The sequence below is a fragment of the Silurus aristotelis genome (genome assembly GCF_946808225.1).
Source record: "Silurus aristotelis genome assembly, chromosome: 13".
NCBI lineage: Eukaryota > Metazoa > Chordata > Actinopteri > Siluriformes > Siluridae > Silurus > Silurus aristotelis.
Genome location: NC_139586.1, coordinates 3,680,493 through 3,699,944, shown reverse-complemented (window position 1 = coordinate 3,699,944; position 19,452 = coordinate 3,680,493). Strand labels below are relative to the sequence as shown.

Genomic DNA, 19,452 nt, shown 5'->3' with positions numbered 1-19,452 from the left:
TATCTCGCTGCTCGGTAATAAAACAGAGAGGCTGCTGAGGAGACTGGATGATTTTGAAACTTTTTTTTTTGTGTGTTGAAGTATTTCCTTTCGCTCTCGACACTAGATGGCAGCAGTTAGGCTCCGACTGCAAGAAGTACGCTGTTTTCTTTCTTTCTTTCTCCTCCCCTCCCGCTCTCTCACTGCCTGGGAAAACTGTACAAAGGCACGTGTTTTTTTTTTTTTTTTTTTTACACATTTCGGTTTTCAGGATCCCTATGATGCCCCTCCACCACCCATCGCACTGTTTTATACACACACCATACACAGACAAACCGACTTCCTTGTTGTAAGTACGTTCGGGGCGTTTCATATCGTATGTAGATGCGTAAAGACCGGAGGTACGTATGTTTTTTTTTTTTCAATAAAAGAAAAGAGAGTGGAGGGAGAAGGGGTTTAAAGAAGGAAGAGAAGTCTTACCTTTCGACATCAAATGGAAAACAGAACTTGGGCACCGTCTGCAGGACCTCCTGCGACAAAACGGAGGAAGAGAACACCATATAATACAAATTACGCAGGGGAGTGTACAGTGAATCACCTCCCTACAGGAGGTTTCACACACACAAAACACAGTTTGGATACAGGCATGTAGCCTGTAATCATGTGTGTGTGTGTTTATATATATATATATATATATATATATATATATATATATATATATATATATATATATATATGAAAAGGCAAAACTCTTACACCCCTCCCACCACAGAAACTCATTTACGTCCATTTTTTTACCCTCTTTTCACCCATATTTTCTCCTTATTCTTTTTGCTTCCAAACCATTAGAAACCCAGCCCTCGACAGTAAGCGCCACTGTCTCTTCGGCAGCGTCTCTAAAATCGTCTAATGACTCCGCGAAAGAGCGCGAGCGATTGATCGATTGGTCCTTACGAGCAAATTAAAACGGACGGCTTTAACCGATACCCATAGATGCGCGTGATCTCAAACACACCCACGCCCACACAAGAACACATACACAGGATAGTTTGCTTTGAAACTAAAACCTTATTAAGGATTCACGGCACCAATTAAACGTTTGTCATTTTGTTTTGTTTTTTGAAGAAGAAGAAGAAGAAGAGGAATTAAAAAAAGAACTAAGAATAACGAGACGGTGTAAAAGTGATGGCGATGCAATATGTGCTCACGGCGGCTTAAAATAATTAGCTACCATTAACTTCATTCACCGGCAAGGTTGAACGGGGGAGGGTGGGGGGATTGTATTGGGGTGGAGCGAGTGATGGAGGGGAGGATTGAGACGCAGCCGAAGGTTGCTGGAAGATTGGAGAGACAATGGGTGAGTGGATCGGTGAGGAGAAAGCGGCCTTGAGGGGGCTTTACCACCCCCTGCCCCCCCCCATGGGGATCGTCCCTGCACCGGCAGCATATGGATTTCCACATTCGGCCCGCCACCATATGGGTTAGCCCCGTCTGGCTGGTGCCACACCACAGCTTAGCCATGGGGAACCGCCAGCAATCGGCCCTCACACGTATATAGATAGCTGCCACGGTGGAGGGTGCGGCGTTCGAGCGTGTTTTTATTTGTGTGCGCGAGTGCAGAGCTGATGACTGGCTGTTGTGCAGCTCAGTAGGTGGCAGAGGCGGGTGGTGGTGGTGGTGGTGGTGGTTGCTTGGTTGGTTGGTTGGTTGTGGGGGTGTGAGGGGAAAGGGATTGGGAGACTAGTGAACCATATAGCAGAAGACGACGACTGAAGGATCTGGCAGGGGAGGAGAACTGGCACAGACTGTCTTGTCTTGCTGCGGCCTGTGACTGTACAAGTGTTTGTGTGGTGTATTATTTTTTTTTAAATAAGTCGCACACAGGCGAGCTCGACGCGCCGTATGTGCGCGCCGCTATTATTAGCCGCTATAAATGCGGCCATCAATATGTTCCTGCTTTTTTCCCGGTTCCGGATCGGTCAAAACAACCCGAGCGTTCGCTGTTAATACGAGAACGCCGATGGCAAAAATACGTTTGGAGGACGAACAAGAGTCTTGCACGTGCAAAATCAAATGCCGGTCCATGAGAAGGATCTAAAGGATGAAAAAGCGGGGTACTCCTCGCCTTCTTACTGGGCGACCCCGAATCCGTCGCAGCTCACGCTTTCCTGTTAACGTGTCCGTCTGTCATGTGACGTCGCACGACCCACTGCCTTCTGACATCCTGGCCGGAGGTGTATAATATAGGGCCAATTTCATAGAACCGCTCGGCAGCCATCCGCTTCCGTCCTGCTCCTTGCTCCAGGTGATCAGGGCAACGACGACACGAGCAACGCGTCAGGTGAATAAAGGCAGGCTGGGTAAAGCACACAGACACTGCGTGGTGGTGTTGCATTTGTTTCCCTTTCCCTTTTTTTCCCCTTCACTTCCTCCTGACCGGTTTTTTTTTTCTCTCTTTTCTCTCTCTCCCCGAAGACAAAAGAATATAAAGCAGCTAATACATTTACAACTCACTGGAGGCGGCAGGCTGAACTCGGAGGGCTGCATTATTTAGATACTGTTGAGACAGGGATATCACTCAGCGAGACAGGAGGCTCCATTCCGCCCAACTCCCCCTGCGGAGGCCTGCGACTATCACTATCACAGCTTCTCCCGTTCTCGCGCGTCCTCCTCACCCCTTTTGCGCTCCCTCTCTCCACCTAACTTCATTTATTACCTCACCGCATGTCGACTTCCTCGGCCCTCTTCCTTCCTCGGACTGCACGGTGTGGGGGGAAAAAATGTAATAAAATCGACTCTGTGACCCGACATTGCTTTTGGCCCGCCGTAAAAAGGTGACATGACAATTATTAATTTCTTATTCGTCTCTATCTTTTCTTTTAATTGTCTGGAAGGGATTTTTTTTTGCCTCTTTACAATCTATTCCGGTATTCCGTGTATCACAATATAACCCAAGAAGTGGCAGCCGTTCTTTCTTTGCCAGGTTAGAAAGCTTGCAGCGGAGTGGTGGGCTTGCTCGCGGTGTAGCTGTGTGTGTGTGTGTGTGTGTGTGTGTGTGTGTCAGGAGCTTTCGAGCTCGGCATATTTAAATGAGAACAGCGAGACAGAATGGTGGGAGAGTCTGTCTCCTGGCCCGGGGTTTGAAATGTGAGCAAGGAACTTGGCAGCGTTCTGCTTCTACTAGGTAAAAGAGAAATGCAAGAGTAACACACACACACACACACACAAGACAACTATTGACACTCTGTGTGTGTGTGTGTGTGTGTGTGTGTGTGTGTGTGTGTGTGTGTGTGTGTGTGTGTGTGTGTGTGTGTGTGTGAGTGTTGGGATTGATAGGGGAATAAGAAAGGGAGGGTCGGAAAATGGGAATAGGGAGACGATGAGACAGTGGGAGAGAGAACGTGAAAGACAATGGGGGGAGAGGGGAAGAGAATAAAATGAGACACAGGGTGGGAAGAGAGACAGACAGATAGACAGAAAAAGAGAGAACACCAAGAGAGAGAGAGAGAGAGAGAGAGAGAGAGAGAGAGAGAGAGAGATTCCCATCTTTTCCTCCTCAAGCTGGTGGGATTCCTCCCCAGGGGCTTCAGTCTTTAAACCTCCATGCTCTTTAAAAATTCTGCCAGCCAGCAGGTCTACACGCCACTGTGGAGCTGTCGCCAGCAGGGGATATGCGAGTGTGTGTGTGTAAGACTGGCACAGCCACCATGCTGATGGCACAGAAGTCCTAGTGACAGGTTCAGCCCTGAATCTTCCCCACAGATCAATGCAGGACCCCGCAGCCTCACGCTCCCCCTTCCCCAATTAGGTCTTCTCGCTTTCTTTCTTGCTTTCTTTCTTTCTCTCCCCCCTCTCACTTCTGCCACAGAAAGCCAGGCCATAATGCATGCAACTACAAAGGCCCTTGGCTACTGTGACACAAAAGGTCCATCGGCCCCCAAACAGGCCACTTAAAATACATTCGCATTCCCTGCTTGAAACAGATCTGGCACGCCTATTTTATCTTTTTTAAATAGACTCCACTAGATTCATATATTACTCCAGGTTCTTTTAAGTTGAACAATGAAAATGAATGTAAATTTGCACCAAAGGTGAACTAATTGCGCTCTAATGCGAATGGTACAGCACCCAGCGATCAAACCATCTGACAAACCATTCAAAACCATCCCGTAAATCCATCAAACCAAAAACAAAACATTCAAAACATCTATTAGTTAAAACCATCCATCAATTAAACCACCAATTAATCAAACAATATACTAATCAAACCACCATTCAATCAGTCAGACCTTAAAACTATCAACAAAACCTTTTATTACTCAAACTATCCACCAACCAATAAGCAAACATCTACCAAACAAACTATCATTTAAACCAAACATTTTATTAACCAAGCCATCAATCAAACCATCGTTTAAACCATCAACAACCAAACATCTATCAAACTTTCAATCAAACTGAACCATCAATCAATCAAACTTCTATCAAAGCATCCATCAATCTAACCATCAATCAAACCAGCCAACAAACAGGCCATCAATCAAACCAGCTATCAAACAATTAATCAATCAATCCGTCCACTAACCAAACATCTATCAACCAAACCAATCAATCAAACCAATTAATCAAACCAAACCTTCTATCAATCAAACCAAACCTTCTGTCAATCAAACCATCCATCAAAGAAACATTCTTTCAATCCATTCACCAACCAAACTTTCAATCAAAGCTTCCATTAGCCAAACATTATATCAATCTAACCACCGATCAACCAGCCCTTTATCAACCAATCCATCCACCAGCCAAACCATCAATCATATACACAGTCACTCAGTCAAACCATCCCCTAAATCACCCATCAATCAAGGCATCAATCAAACAATTATTCAATCAAACCAAATCAAACCACCCATCAATTAAAACCTCCATCAAACACATGAAACCACAGCATACAAGAAATAAATCACTTTATATAAAATAATCCTCAAACAAATCGAGAATCACAAATTCCATTAACCGAACTTCTATTAGTCCATCAGCCCAACTATTAATCAACCCATCAAACAAAACACCCATCCATAAAACTATCAATCACACCATAAATCAACTCATCCAGCAATAACCAGCTCTCACACAAACTAGGCAAAAAGCTCCGTGTGGGAATAGATCGCTAACTGTAACCTGTAATTTACACCAACCACAAAGCTCACAAACGCATTTACACTGGAGTCGGCCATTTATCACGTACGGCTACCTCGTATCTATGCTTCCTGGCCATAGATCATAAGGCTAAGTAATTTGTTGGGCCAGAACGGCTTTAATGAGCTTCGGCTTTAAGGCTCTATAAGCCTCTGGAACTGTTAAGGGGCACAAACATTATTCTTCCGAATGATATTCCCTCAGTTGGGGATTCTGATGGTGGTGGTGATGGAGCACGGTGCTTACCGCATCCGATATCTCCCTGTGTGTTCAGCCCGTGTGACTGTGAAGGCCACGGGACATGGGAAGTGAGTCAAACGCAGATCGATACTGAACCCGGCACCCTACGAATCAGCTCGAGCAGAAGATACTAGCTCGGGGTTCGAGAGCGTGGTCAAATTCGCGTATTGCCAAACCATCGCGGGAAAAATCGCTATGCGATACGTTTGCATTCCCGCTGCATCGAATCTAATGAGATTTCCAGTTCCACTAAGCAGTTTCACAAAAGGTTAGAATTTCACCCAAGCCACAGCGCTTGCTCCTACAGCAGACTGCAGGGCTAAAATGTCACCCATTAATATTGCTGCTACGGTTTAAGGGCACACACTGCAAAAAAAAATTTTTACTTGGTGATGTTACTAGCGAGAAAACGTACAAAAATTTGACTTAAAATCGCTGATCTTGCCAGAGTCTGGGGTTTAATGAAATAGGCATATAGATTATCAGAGCAGCTTCAAGGTAAATAAACCGTTAGAACATACATCATAGAATAGATTGACATGGCAGAGGTAGAGCTGGAGACGGAACAGTCGCACTGGATCTGTGAGACGGATTCGATTAAAACAGTGCGAACAAACGCTAAATCTAAATGCAGCAAATAACAGCGGCGGTAAACAATCACATTTTAAGTCACTGTTGTTGTTTTCAGTTTAAAATGTTCCCTTTGCTCCAACTAGGAGTCCAAAACCTGTTCTAAATAAGCCTGTACACAATGCCGGTGCTATGAAGATATATTTTACATGGGATGGAAGATCTGGAAGCTCTGACCTCAACCCTATTGAACTCCTCTGGAATGAATTGGAACACACCCCCTGGCCTCCTCACTTCAGCTACATGAGGGCCTGGGCTTTACTACACCTTTGTGGCTGAGCGAGCGCAAATCTCCACAAAATCCAGTGGAACATCTTTTCAGAAGAGTGGAGGTTATTTTAAAAGCGAGTGGGGGATGGTCAGGTGTTTTCTGAAACTTCTGTCCCTGGAGCGGTCACGTTTAAATATAACGGCAGGTTAAAGGTCACTTCTGCAGCGACAGTGAAAATGCGGTAGTGCGTTAGCGATTTAACCGCGTCTTACCGGTCAACTCGTAGCACGCTCGCTTTGTTGGTAAAACCTCGTAGGTGGACAGTTTGAGACTGCAGCTCGTCTTCCTCCATGCACGCTCGTCTTCTAGCCTCCGTCGGTTGTCAGTTTGTGACCACGGGGCCACTGCTGGATGGATATTTTCGGTCGGCGGACTTTTCTCAAACCCGGCCGTGACGCTGCAGCATTTAAACAGCGCGCGAACCTTGCTCCACCTGATACACTCCTACCAGCGCAAAACACCCACTAACATGACACCGGCAAGTTTGGTGGAATGGCGTGTTCGTTTATCCTTCTTCTACTGTTGCCATTTTTTGATTTTGATTTTTTTTTCACTTTATATAGCCATGAGGCACGTCGGAACGACGGGGCGACCCGATCCTATAGAATCGCACGCCGCGATGCCCGAAGCGCTAGGTCTCATCACACCACTGTTCTCTCTCAGCACCGGGACCTGATACAAAGCTGAAACCAGTTAGGGGTTTAATCTCTCTGGATTGTTGTGCATCCTCCCACGGACATTCCTTTTCGTTGTTTTTTTTTCCTGAATCGTACACCGTCTGCTCGCCCGTTTTGTTTCTTTTTTTTCCCCCGACCTCCCACCTTTTCTGCTGTGCATTTGATAAGTGCAGGCTTTGCCTTGAACCGAATGTAGTAAAGGGGAAGTGTGAGCCTCGGTGCAGCTTCAGACTTATGCTCCTATATATATATATATATATATCTTAGAAGTGCAATGGTACACGTATTCGTACAGAGCCGTTTAAGGACAAAGCTTTTCGGAACGGCGCACGTGTGAATAGAACGCAATCCTTTTTATGTGCAGAACATAGTTACAATCCGAGTTCCCCGAACGCCGCCACTTTCCGACTCGCAATTTCGTTTCATTTAATCTGTTTAATTGCTTGCGTAATTCAGTCAATCTACAGTGCATTCAGGAAGCGTTCACAGCGCTTCACTTCTTGTGTCACAGCCTCATTCCAAAATAGATTAGATTCATAATGTTCCTCAAAATTCTACAAACAATAACCCGTAATGACAACGTGAACGAAGTGTGTTTGAAATCTTTGCAAATTTAAAAAATTAAAATCACACAGACATAAGCATTCACAGCGTTTGCTCAATACTTTGCCTCAAGTCTTTTTCAATATAATGCTACAAGTCTGGCACATACATTTCTGAGCTGTTATCCCATTTTTCTTTGAAGAACCTCTCAAGCACCAGCAGGTTGGATGGGGAGCGTGCACAGCCATTTTCACATCTCTCCAGAGATGTTCAATCGTCTAGGCTCTGGCTGGGCCACTAAAGGACATTCACATAGTCGTCCTGTAGTCACTCTTTTGTTATCTTGGCTGTGTTTTTAGGTTTGTTATCCTGTTAAAAGATGAACCGGTGCCTCCAGGTCCAGAGGGTTCTGGAGCAGGTTTTCATCAAGGAAGTCTCACTCTCTGTACAATGCTGCATTTATCCCTCCTTCGATCCTGACTATTCTCCTAGTCCCTGCTGCTGGAAAACCTCCCCACAGCATAATGCTACCACCACCATGCTTTACTTTACAGATGGTAATGGCTAGGCGATGAGTGGTGCCTGGTTTTCTCCAGACATGACGCTTGGCATTCAGGTCAAATCGCTCAATCTTTGTTTCTCATGGTCCGAGAGTCATTTAGGTGCCTTTTAGCAAAACACCAGGTGGGCTGTCAGGTGCCTTTTACTGAGAAGTGACTTCCTTCAGGCCTGATTAGTGGAGTGATGCAGAGATAATTGTTGTTCTGGGAGGTTCTCCTCTCTCCACAAAGAAACGCTGAACCTCTTTCAGAGTGACCATCGGGTTCTTGGTCACCTCCCTGACTAAGGCCCTTCTCCCCGATCACTCAGTTTGGCCGGGCGGCCTGCTTCTGGTGGTTCCAAACATCTTCCATTTACAGATGATGGAGGGCACTGTGCTCATTGGGACCTTTCATTGGAGCTGCAATCATTTTTCTGTCCCCTTCCCCAGATCTGTGCCTCGATACAATCCGGTCTCAGAGGTCTACAAACAATTCCTTGCACTTCATGGCTTGTTTTGTGCTCGGACACTGTTATCTGTGGGACCTCATATAGACAGGTGTGTGCAAAATTTTTTTAAATTGTGCCCAATCAACTAAATTGACAAGTGGACTCCAATCAAGTTGTTGAAACATCTTAAGGATGATCAGTGGAAACGGGATGCACCTGAGCTCAATTTTGAGTGTCATGACAAATGCTGTGAATATCTTTTTATTATTTTTAATAAATGTGCAAGATTTCAAGCTAAACTTCTTTCCTGTTGTCATTATGGGAAATTGGTTATAGAATCTGCGAATACTTTCCGGATGCACTGTAATAAAAATGCGTACTGCATTAATTTATTCTATTTTATTAATAATAATAAAGCAAGCATTTTTGTTTTGTATTTCTTTCCCCCCTAACTGTACCGAACTTGAACTGTGAAAACTTGAAAACAGAGGTCCATACTGTTACACCCCTAATATGTCGGGTGGTACGTACATACACATTTTCTCCACTTTAGAAAAGCCGTGTCCAATTTTGCCCCGTCCACTTTGTTTTCACAGCTTTGCAATCCAAAGCTTAAGTGAAAATACATAATTTTTCGGGTCCGTGCAGCCTCTTGGGGCATGTGGAACAACCCTCTGAAAGCACTGACATTTCTACAAACCAGCTTCAGCGTACTCGGGTTTATTTATTTATGTGCATTTCGGAGTCACGTTCTTTACGAAAACAAACGTCCGACCCAATATTGATCCATTTAAATCACCCGTACTCGACGATTTCCTCCCTCCGTAAATGAACACGTTCGTCGAGTGGGACATAATCCTCAAGTCTGAATACGAAAAGCACGCACAGGAGGAGGATATTCTCCCAAAAAAAAAATAAATAAAAATCTCCACACTGAATAAATTAGCGAGTGACAGGCGAACGTTTTTTTTTTTTTTCTTTCTTATGATACAACTGATATTCTTCTGGGCTGAGCCGAAGCTTCAACCACATATGCCCCAAAAGTGTGGAGCCAGAAACATCATTAATTCAGTGCCAAGTGGCCTGGGGGATTTTCAGCATTTAAGCTGTCATCTCCCATTGGAAAGCTCGCTCACTCTTTCGCTCTCTCTCTCTCTCTCTTTCAGCTGCTACAAGTGTGTAGAAACACAGTCACTTCTTTGCTCTCTCTCTCTCTCTCTCTCTCTCTCTCTCTCTCTCTCACTTCTTTCTTTCTCTCCCTCTAACTCTCACTGGAGCTCAACCATCAAGGGATTCATCCACTTTCGGAAAATAATTGCGACTTGGCAGACAGAGAGCCACAACAGCCACTTAAGCCTCCGTTGCGGAACAGGGAATTTTTTACACCCCCCTTATTTATTTATTTGTCGTCTATCACCATAATTGTCTAAAAGAACTTACTACCGTTTGGTATGTACCCAATATTGAGAAAAACCCCAAAGTCGTAATTCTATACGATGCATTTGAATTTATTTAGTGTTCCCTTCAGACGCAAATCTGTTCCAGCACGACAAAACCCCTGTGCACAAAGCCAGTTCCATAAAGATACGGTTCACACGGGTTGAAAGCTCTTCAGTTGCCTGCACTAAAGATATTTAACTGATGAATTGGAGCGCTAAGTGCACCCCGGGCCTCCTCGCCTCACCATCAGTACCTGACTTTACTAACACCCTTGTGGCCGAATGAGCACAAATCGAAGAAAATCGAGTAGAACATGTTTCCCATAAGAGTGCAGGTTATTATACCAGCAATAAGGAATTCTAATAAAGTGAAGCAGGGATGGGAATATCTATAACTTGAGTCGGTACGATTCGTATCTCAATGCATAGCCGACGATACGATACATTTAAGATACAGCAGCTGTCGATCCAATGGGATACAATTCAGCCCCTTTTACAAACAGGCCGTTGTAGTCCAAAAAAAGAAGAAAAAAATATTCAATCTAATGATTATTTTGTTTGTTTTGTCCGCAGAAAAATGCAGCTCTACCTCTGCCATGTTAATCTGTATCCTATGTCAGCGGTCCCCCAACCTTTTTTGCACCCTGGACCGGATTACCGTCAGACAATATTTTCACGGACCGGCCATTACGGTGTGGCGGATAAATACAACAAAATGAAATGATACGACCGGCACAAAAACTGGTATTTTCTAAATATAATAATAAACGTGAATCCACTGTGTTGTTTTTTGTTCATTTTGCCAGCTTGGGGGGTTTCAGTTTAGCGGTAATGTATTATGTGTTAGCGGCCGGAGCACCCCCTTTAGGAAGGTAGGGGTAAGGGAGGTAAGGAGGTAAGACATGTGACTGAGGCATCATGACATGCATCAAGAGTGAGTCATAGACAGATGTGGTGGAGAGAATCCGGTCCTTTTCCAAAATAAAACGGAAATAATGTAAGTTATGTAATCTTTCTGTGCGGTCCGGTACCAATTGACCCACTGGTCGGTGCCGGGGGTTGGGGACCACTGCCCTATGTGACTCTCAGGGCTGCTATAAGTCATTTACGGTTTTGTACCAATGCAAATATGTAAAAAAAAAAAAAAAAAAAACGATGCATCGTGATATGAATCAGTGAACTTTACCATTCCTAAAGGTGAAGACAATGTCTGCCCATAATAAAAAATGTGACTACTTGCTGGAAGCTGGTGCACATATTGGTGCATTGGGGCTTGTGTTGTGCTCGGGGTGCCCTGTAAGGGGCAATTTGCAGGTTGTAATGATGTTATTCGCCACCTCTGAGTGACGTGTGAAGCAGGGGAAAAAAACTCCACCCCATGTCATTTTCTACATTATAGAATGCGAATCTTGTAAAAAGCTACTTCAACCACACTTTAAAGCCTGAGTGGCTCCTGCATCTATTCTTCTATAACGACCTTCAAGCATTTGCGTGCAATGACGGCAGACAACAGTGAGTAGTTTAGCAACATGAAACCTGGCTAACGTGAGCATACGTACAGCGATGACTCCAATGCAAATGTGTGGTCAGTGTTATAGGTTGGTTTAGTTAGTCATGAGTCTGTGGCCACGTCTACACTAATGATTTTTAATGATGTTTTCTCTTGATCAACAAAACGCTCTCCAAACTGGATCGGTTTTTTTCAAAAACAGAGGCTTTCAAAAACAATGCATTTTTAGTCATGTGACTGCGACTTTCTTCGACACTGCCGCGACATTTCAAACAGCCGGAAAAAGTAAAAAAAAAAAAAAAAAAAAACCCGCAAGATGGACATTATGCGTTGATGGTGATCTTCAAATGAAACGAGCAAGAAACCAATCACTGAGAAGAGAATGAAGCAATAATGCTTGCTTCAGCTCTACCTAAGGCCAGATATGCTACAGGGCTTTAGTCCTTCAGTCAAAGATCAGCATCAAAAGCTTCGAATTTCATGTTAATACTAGCAATCAAAGCCATAATTCGTTGGCTTTCTAAACGGTATCTCAGAGGTTAAGATCTTGGACTTTTGATCGGAGGGTCGTGAGAATAAATCACAGCACCACCAAGCTATCACTGGTGGGCCCCATAGCAAGGCCCTTACACCTAAATTGTATATCAATCTGGATAAAAGTGTCCACCAATATACTGCATTCCGGGTGTCCGGTGTTTCTCTCGAAAGTCTCCACTGCTACTGCGTTGGATTTCTCATTGATATGACCTCCCTGGAAACTGGTGAGCAAAATATTACATTACTTTTGACAAGTTGTGGTGGTGCGAAGAGTCCACAACTGTCAAAAACAAGTAGAGTGCTGCTCTCCTTGTCTTTTTTTTATTTTTTCAGGTTTGCCAGGATGGTCAGGGTAATCAGGAGCTGCGAGTGTCTAAACCATGGCATACAAAGGCCAGTTCACTAAGACTGCTCTGCCCATGACCCGAATCCTGGATGTGGGAGAAAAAGGGAAAAAAAAGAAAAAAACACAACCCTGGGCTGCAGAGAGAATGCACACTTGCAGGACTGCTGTCAGGGTGTGCACTGAAGGAGAAAATGGAATCATAGGCATTCCCCAACCCCTCGCTCCTCCCTGGTCTTCCAACTTCTGCCACGTTGTTCCCCCCCAATCATGGCTTTGCTTTCACATGTCCTTCATGCTAACGTGTTAAAGAGATCACCCCTGGTTGTTTAAGGATGATGCTCCGCTGGCTGCCTGTCCCCCCGGGGGTGCCATCAACATCATAGAACGGTGTGTGTGTGTGTGTGTGTGTGTGTGTGTGTGTGTGTGTGTGTGTGTTTGTGTGTGTGTGTGTGTGTGTTTGTGTGTGTGTGTGTGTAAAGAGAGGGCCACCAATCATGAAATGTCAGACTCGGGGCATGTGATTGAACACTGTGTCATAGACAGATAAATATTTGCTTTCTGGGACTCTGAGGGGATGAATCCCAGAGGCCGGAGCACATCACTTCACGGCTTTGCAAAGACAAAGGATCGACTCAATTTAAAATATTTTTAAAGATATTTGGCAAACACTGGCATACGGCGAAACTACTGCTACTACCAAAAGTGACTTCAGGAATTTCGCAGGAATGGTGCTGTGTGACTGAGAGTGTGTCCTTAATTAAGACAACAAGCAAGACTCAGCAAGTGTACCACATCCATAGGACCATTACTTATCCACACAACACCACTGTCTGGGACTAACATGGCAAAGGCAGTGGAATAAAAACAGAGGGAACTGGGATTTTCCAGCCTCAGTGATTTTTTATTGTTTTTTGTCATTTTAAAGATTGACTTATTTCATCAGCGACATCAGTTGTCCCACCTGCCCAAGTTCTGATCTGATGGCTGAGACATGTTTAAGGAGTCCTCGCAATTATATCTAATGCTGGTATTGGAATTTTGTTAATTCTACAGATGATGGATGATGAACACAGTTGATGAACACACTATACAGTACGCCCAAAAGCATGTGGATTCCTAAGTATGGAATTCTAAGTATCCACTAACATGGGGTTGTTCCCCATTTCCTTTTTTTTGCTAGAACAGCATCCATTCTTCTGGGAAGAGTTTCCTTTAGATTTTGGGCCATGCCTGTGGGGAGTTCAGCAAGAGGACCTGGTGCAAATTCAGCACTCCAGGAGATCCCAAAGGTGTTCAATGGGGTTGAAGAACCCCAATGTCCTCTGACATGTCCAGATGTCGGCTAAATAGCATCCCTTCTTGATTGGTTTGTAAAACCAATAAATTTGCTTAAAAACCTTGATGTCCATGCAGTCCAGTGACCCATTATTTACTCACAAATATTTTTTTCTGCTTTTGCAAGGCTTTTCCGTCTGGCTCCTTCATTTGCAAAAACAATGGCTTTGCCACATTTCTCTGGCCTGACCACATGGCAGATGTGGATGACCAGCACCACAGCAAATCTCATGGGTCGAGGTTCTTGCACCTCATATTTTCCTGCCTCTTGGTACCAGTCTGCAGTCTGTTCCCTGATTAGTTAGAGCCCCCTATTCTAGCAAGCAAAAGAGGAGAAGAAGAAAGAGAGAGGTGGGGGGAGAAAAAAAAAATAAATCAATCCATATTTCCATAATCCACACTGCTACCCATGTCTTCCAGTCTCTCTCTCTCTCCCTCTCTAGTTCCCTCCCTTGCTCCCCTGGGGTAAACTAACCCCTCCACCCCTATCTACGGCCTACAACTGTTATTACGTTCCCGCAACAATAACAGGATAGACAAAAGGGGGCCTGCCGAGATTGGGTCTGCTGCTGCCATATGCTGGCTAACTTGAGGGAGGAAAAAAAGGGATTTCTCCTGCTACAGAAGGAGCATCTCTACAAAGAGTAAAAGGAGCTTAATCCTGGTAATGAGGCGACTGAATGAGAGGCTTTATGTGGACTTGCAAAAGACCGATCCATCTGTACACATTGCGCAAAATAGCCATCTTACCACAGAAACCGTGCTGGTAAACAAAACAGTAAAAAACAGAATGAAGGCAGAAAAAAAAAAAGGAGCTGTGCAAAGATCAGACCGCTGATGCTTTTTAAGGCATAGTTTTTCCTCCAACCACAAGGTGTGTTTTCTTATTACTCCCCCCTCTTCGTTCGTTCTAGTTGTTGCACTTGTTGTTAAGGAGTAGGCAGAGCCTGCAGCATCACTGCAAACGACTTCAAAGCGCACCATCATTAAGTCTGGGCAAAAAAACAAGTACTTACTCATATTTGTTCTCCCTCTGTCTTTTTTTTTTTTTTTTTTTTTTTTAGTCAGGACTGACCTTTCGACAATGTGAATGAAGCCACAATATGGTGCGAATCGAGTTCTTTGCAACTCGAACCTGTCCACCAAAAAACAGAATTCCAGTCTGAATCATTACTGGTGGAACATTTACACTACAATGGGCAAAAGACCATGGGTCATGTGTCCACTTGGGATATTTTCAAGTTATCCGAACGCATCATCATAAATCTGGGACTACCTGCACATCTGCGTCCTAGGAAGCCCAAAGCATGGCAATGCACAAAGTGATATCTATGAAAGCGTGGTCAGGTTGGAGCAGAAAAACTCTGAACAGCTTTCGGATGAACCGAAACGCCACCCTGACACTAGGCCTTCCTGCAGGACGTCAACATCTGACCAAAATCCCCAAGCAAAAAAGATGCCTCTCAACAGAAATCTCCACGGTATTTGAAAGCAGTCGAAAATAAAAGGATTGTTGTATGCGTGGTGCGTTGAACGACATTTCAGAGTGAAGAAGAGAAGACATCAAATCCATACGACTGTAGTGACTGGGATTTGACTGGCCTGACAATCGCATGGTGATGGAATTTTTCTGTCATGCACTTACAAGTAGATACCTCGTGCCGCACGTCCTGCGCATATTTGAGGGGAAAGGATGCTGTTTGAAGCAAGCCTTTTTTTTTTCTTTCTCCCAAATATATCTACTTGACCAGAAGTTGCAGCGGGGTCTACAAAGCCCAGCGAAAAAGACATGAAATTGACTGCATGATTGACAGGACATCATCTCTGGCTCAGAGACGACTGCTTGGCACCAGTTGTGTACTTTGCCACTTTTGGAGTCTTCCTGCTTCTCAGCAGCATATAAAGCTTATTTTACACGAGACGTGGCCAGAAGTGCTCGGCTTTGGGTCTGGCTCGGAAGACCCAAAGCCAGGTTTTGTAGACACCTGACGGTAAGGTTCGTCTTTGAACAGCCTATTTTTCGTCGCTGTTTCCGCATAGTGACCACTCTTCTGGGAAGATGTTCCATGAAATCTTGGAGTGTGCTTGTGGAGATTCAGGCTCATTCAGAGAAAGTCAGGTACGGGTGTAGGAGGCGGACATTCCAGTTCAATGGGGTTGAGGTCAAAGCTTCATAGCAGGCCACTCAAGATCTTGAATCCAATGTACACCGTATCTTCATGGAGCTGGTTAATTCCTGTTTAAAAAAAAAAAGCCAAACGGAGACCTGCGAGGTCTTGAATCCTTCCTCGACGAGAAACATTGTTCTAAGATGAGGCGTTGAACAAAAGCCTGGGATCTGAAGAAAGCGTGAGCGTGTGAAGCCCTGGACCCGGCGCTTTGTTTGTCGAGTTGATGCGAGCGTGCCAGCGTTACAGTTTTCTTACAGTTTCTCGGCGTAAGCAGTTGCGAGACTGCAAACGTCAGGCAGAATGGGGAGCGGGGGGGGGGGGGGGGGATTCTTGCGACAAACAAGCTTCTCCAAGACTTTCTCAAGCTCCCGGTTACAGTGATGACAATAACTCGTTTGCTTCGTCTACCGGTTCAAAGGCTTTCGTCTCAAACTGTGGTTTATACCGACTGTATATTTTGCCCAATCGAAAATAAAATGCAAGCTATTCATCGGGCGGAGCGGTGTACCGCATCGGGCTTCGTGTAATCCATCGGTGGAGTTTTTCTGCTGAGAGCACAAATGAGTCCGAGAAACATTAGTCAGTGACTCAAAAAACTTTGTGTGAGGTGGTGCAGCCTTCTCTCTAAACCACGCTCTCAAAATCCTTCTCCTTCTTCTACTTCTTCTCCTGGCTGCTCCCATTAGGGGCCGCCACAGCGGATCATCCGTCTCCATACCCCCCTGTCCTCTACATCTGCCTCTTTCACACCAACTACCTGCATGTCGTCCCTCACCACATCATAAACCTCCTCCTTGGCCTTCCTCTTTTCCTCCTTCCTGGTGGCTCCATCCTCAGCATTCTCCAACCGATATACCCCATGTCCCTCCTCTGCACGCGTCCAAACCATCTCAATCTCGCCTCCTCACCATGTCTCCAAATCTTCCTACATGCGCGGTCCCTCTAATGAACTTGTTTCTAATCCTGTCCATCGTCGTCACTCCCAACGAAAACCTCAATATCTTCAGCTCTGCTACCTCCAGCTCCGCCTCCTGTCTTTTACATGACCACCATAATTACCATAAACATTCCCATACTTAATACATTTTTTTTTTCTTCAAACAGCACCAAGCTCTCTATTGTACTTTAATGAAAGTCCTTTCTGAATATTCTATTTATGAATATTCAAATATTCTACAAGGATTAGAGAAGTCTGGTTTATAATATTCATTGTATTAATACATTTCATACATGAAATCCAGGAACAATGCAGAAATCGGCTGGTAGATTAATCGGGCAAACTTTTTATCATTTTTGTTATGTATATAATTCCATATATAATTCCACATGTGTTAATTCATAGTTTTGATGCCTTCAGTGTGAATCTACAATTTTCATAGTCATGAAAATGAAGAAAACTCTTTGAATGAGAAGGTGTGTCCAAACTTTTGGTCTGTACTGTGTATATATCGGCTGCACTGACTTCTAATATCGGCATCGGCCAGAGAAAAAAAAAAAACAAGTCGGTTGACCCCTAATGTTAAACCCTAAAGTGTTCAAATTAGGCGCAAATCTGAAGGGAATTAAAAAAGAAAGGGGAAAAAAAGAACAAACAAATTCAAATAAATGAGATTCAAATAAACACTTAGGAACAGAAATTACAATGAGATGCTTCGTTGTTATTGTAACATACAAGAGACGCTATTTGAACAAAAGTTTTGGGACACCTGACATTTCCAGTTATATTGTGGTTCTTCTCCAAACTGTTACCACAAAGAGTTTCAATCATCTCATTTTAGCTCTTAAAATAAGCTCGACTCTCCTATGAAGATGTTCCACTAGATGTTTGAGGGTGGGTGGGGTAGATCTGAAGGTCGTTCAGACCAAAAAAAACCTGATGGAAGTGAGGTGAGGAAGCCTGGGGTGTTTTCAGCATTCACATTCATCCCAAAGGTGTTCAGAATTGAGGTCAGAGCTCTTCCAATCCATGTGAAGCAGATCTTCATAGAGCTGGCTAACAATGCTGGAACAGGTTTGTGCCTCCAAGTTTGTAGAAGAACCACATATGCCTGGAAAAGCCAGGTGTCCCAATACTTTTTGTCCATAAAGCGTAGGTGCGGTTTGAATGTATCGAGTACGTGTTCTGCGTTTGTGCACGGTTAGCACCTTGCACGATCCTCAGTTGTGTGGTTCGAGTGAAATGAGGGAAAGATGATGAATGATAAACAAACCTAGCCCCTTTTTTTTCCCTGTGCCTCGTGCTGGTGGTGGCTACAGGACTTGTTCGATATTTGAATTTCAGAGCCTATCGGTCTACGCTAGGCTCTCGGCTAATCACTCATGTATCGGGATTCCTTCCCGCCGAGCCAATTAGGGCGGTCGGGTAAAAACGTGCGCGCACTCGCGAAAGAGGCGGTCGATGGAAATGAGACTGAACGGAGACTTGATTAAAACCGGACCGGGATCTCGGACCGCGGGCGGCGCTGATGCAAACGGCACGTCGTTTAAAGAGTGAGAGTCCTTTTGGCTCACGAGTTACTGAGGAACGAATAGAAAGAGCAAAACGCTCGTATGTTAAAAGCTTTAATATGTATTTCTGACTGTCAATCATTTGTTTGTTTGTTTTTTATTCCAAAGCGTAAACGCTTTTCTCTACATGAGTACAGTCCCTGGTGAACCTTTTAAAAAAGAAAATGTGGGATCCAGCCGAACATCTTCCCAGAAGGGTGGAGCTTATTTATATAAATACTGTAAATATATATATATATTGATCAGGCGTGACATTATGACCACCTGTCTAATATTTAGTTAGTCCCACTTCTGCTGCCAAAACAGATCTGACCCGTCGAGCGCTACTGGACTCTACACTACACCGCTAGATCACAAACAAAAAAATGATCAATAAAAACACTATATATCTATTCACACTATATAACCTCTGAACAATACATATTACATAATATCATTTTTACTCATTACATCTGCACTATTTTTATCTATAGATATCTTTATATCTTTATATGCTCACTGTACATTCTGCCCAACATTTCACATTCATGTGTATATAATGTGTGCATAAACATATAGTAAACTTGTTTATTCAGCTTGCATATTTCTTAAATGCCATAATCTTATAACCTTCCACTTCTGCACATTACCTCTTCGATGCCATAGCCTTAGAACATCGATCTGTACTTCTTAACGATGTCCACACATCCCTGCACTGCTATAGCCTTTATATTTATTCACTCTACTTATGCTTACACACACACCTATCTATCTATCTATCTATCTATCTATCTATCTATCTATCTATCTATCTATCTATCTATCTATCTATCTATCTATCTATCTATCTATCTATCTATCTATCTATCTATCTATCAACGTCATGACATAACACCTCGATTCACCACTGTTCCTTCCTTGGACCACTTTTGATAGATACTGACAATTGCAGACCTAATAAATATATCCACCCACTAACAGGTGCCATGAAGACGAGATAATCAGCGTTATTCACGTCATTTTACCGGTCATAATGTTAGAATGTCAACGTGTGTAAGTGTGTAAGTGTGTGTGTGTGTGTGTGTGTGTGTGTGTGTG

At 43.9% G+C, this 19,452-nt stretch overlaps 1 protein-coding gene across 2 annotated transcripts in view; it reads right to left on the bottom strand.

Moving 5' to 3' along the window:
* The window catches only part of dennd1b (DENN/MADD domain containing 1B), a 107,285-nt gene that overhangs the window by 59,905 nt on the left and 27,928 nt on the right, over window positions 1-19,452 (bottom strand). For both annotated transcript variants that reach the window (XM_083558155.1, XM_083558154.1), the window contains exon 4: window positions 460-509. In XM_083558155.1, coding sequence (XP_083414281.1) covers window positions 460-509 — 50 coding nt within the window. The remainder of the gene's footprint in view (window positions 1-459; window positions 510-19,452) is intronic.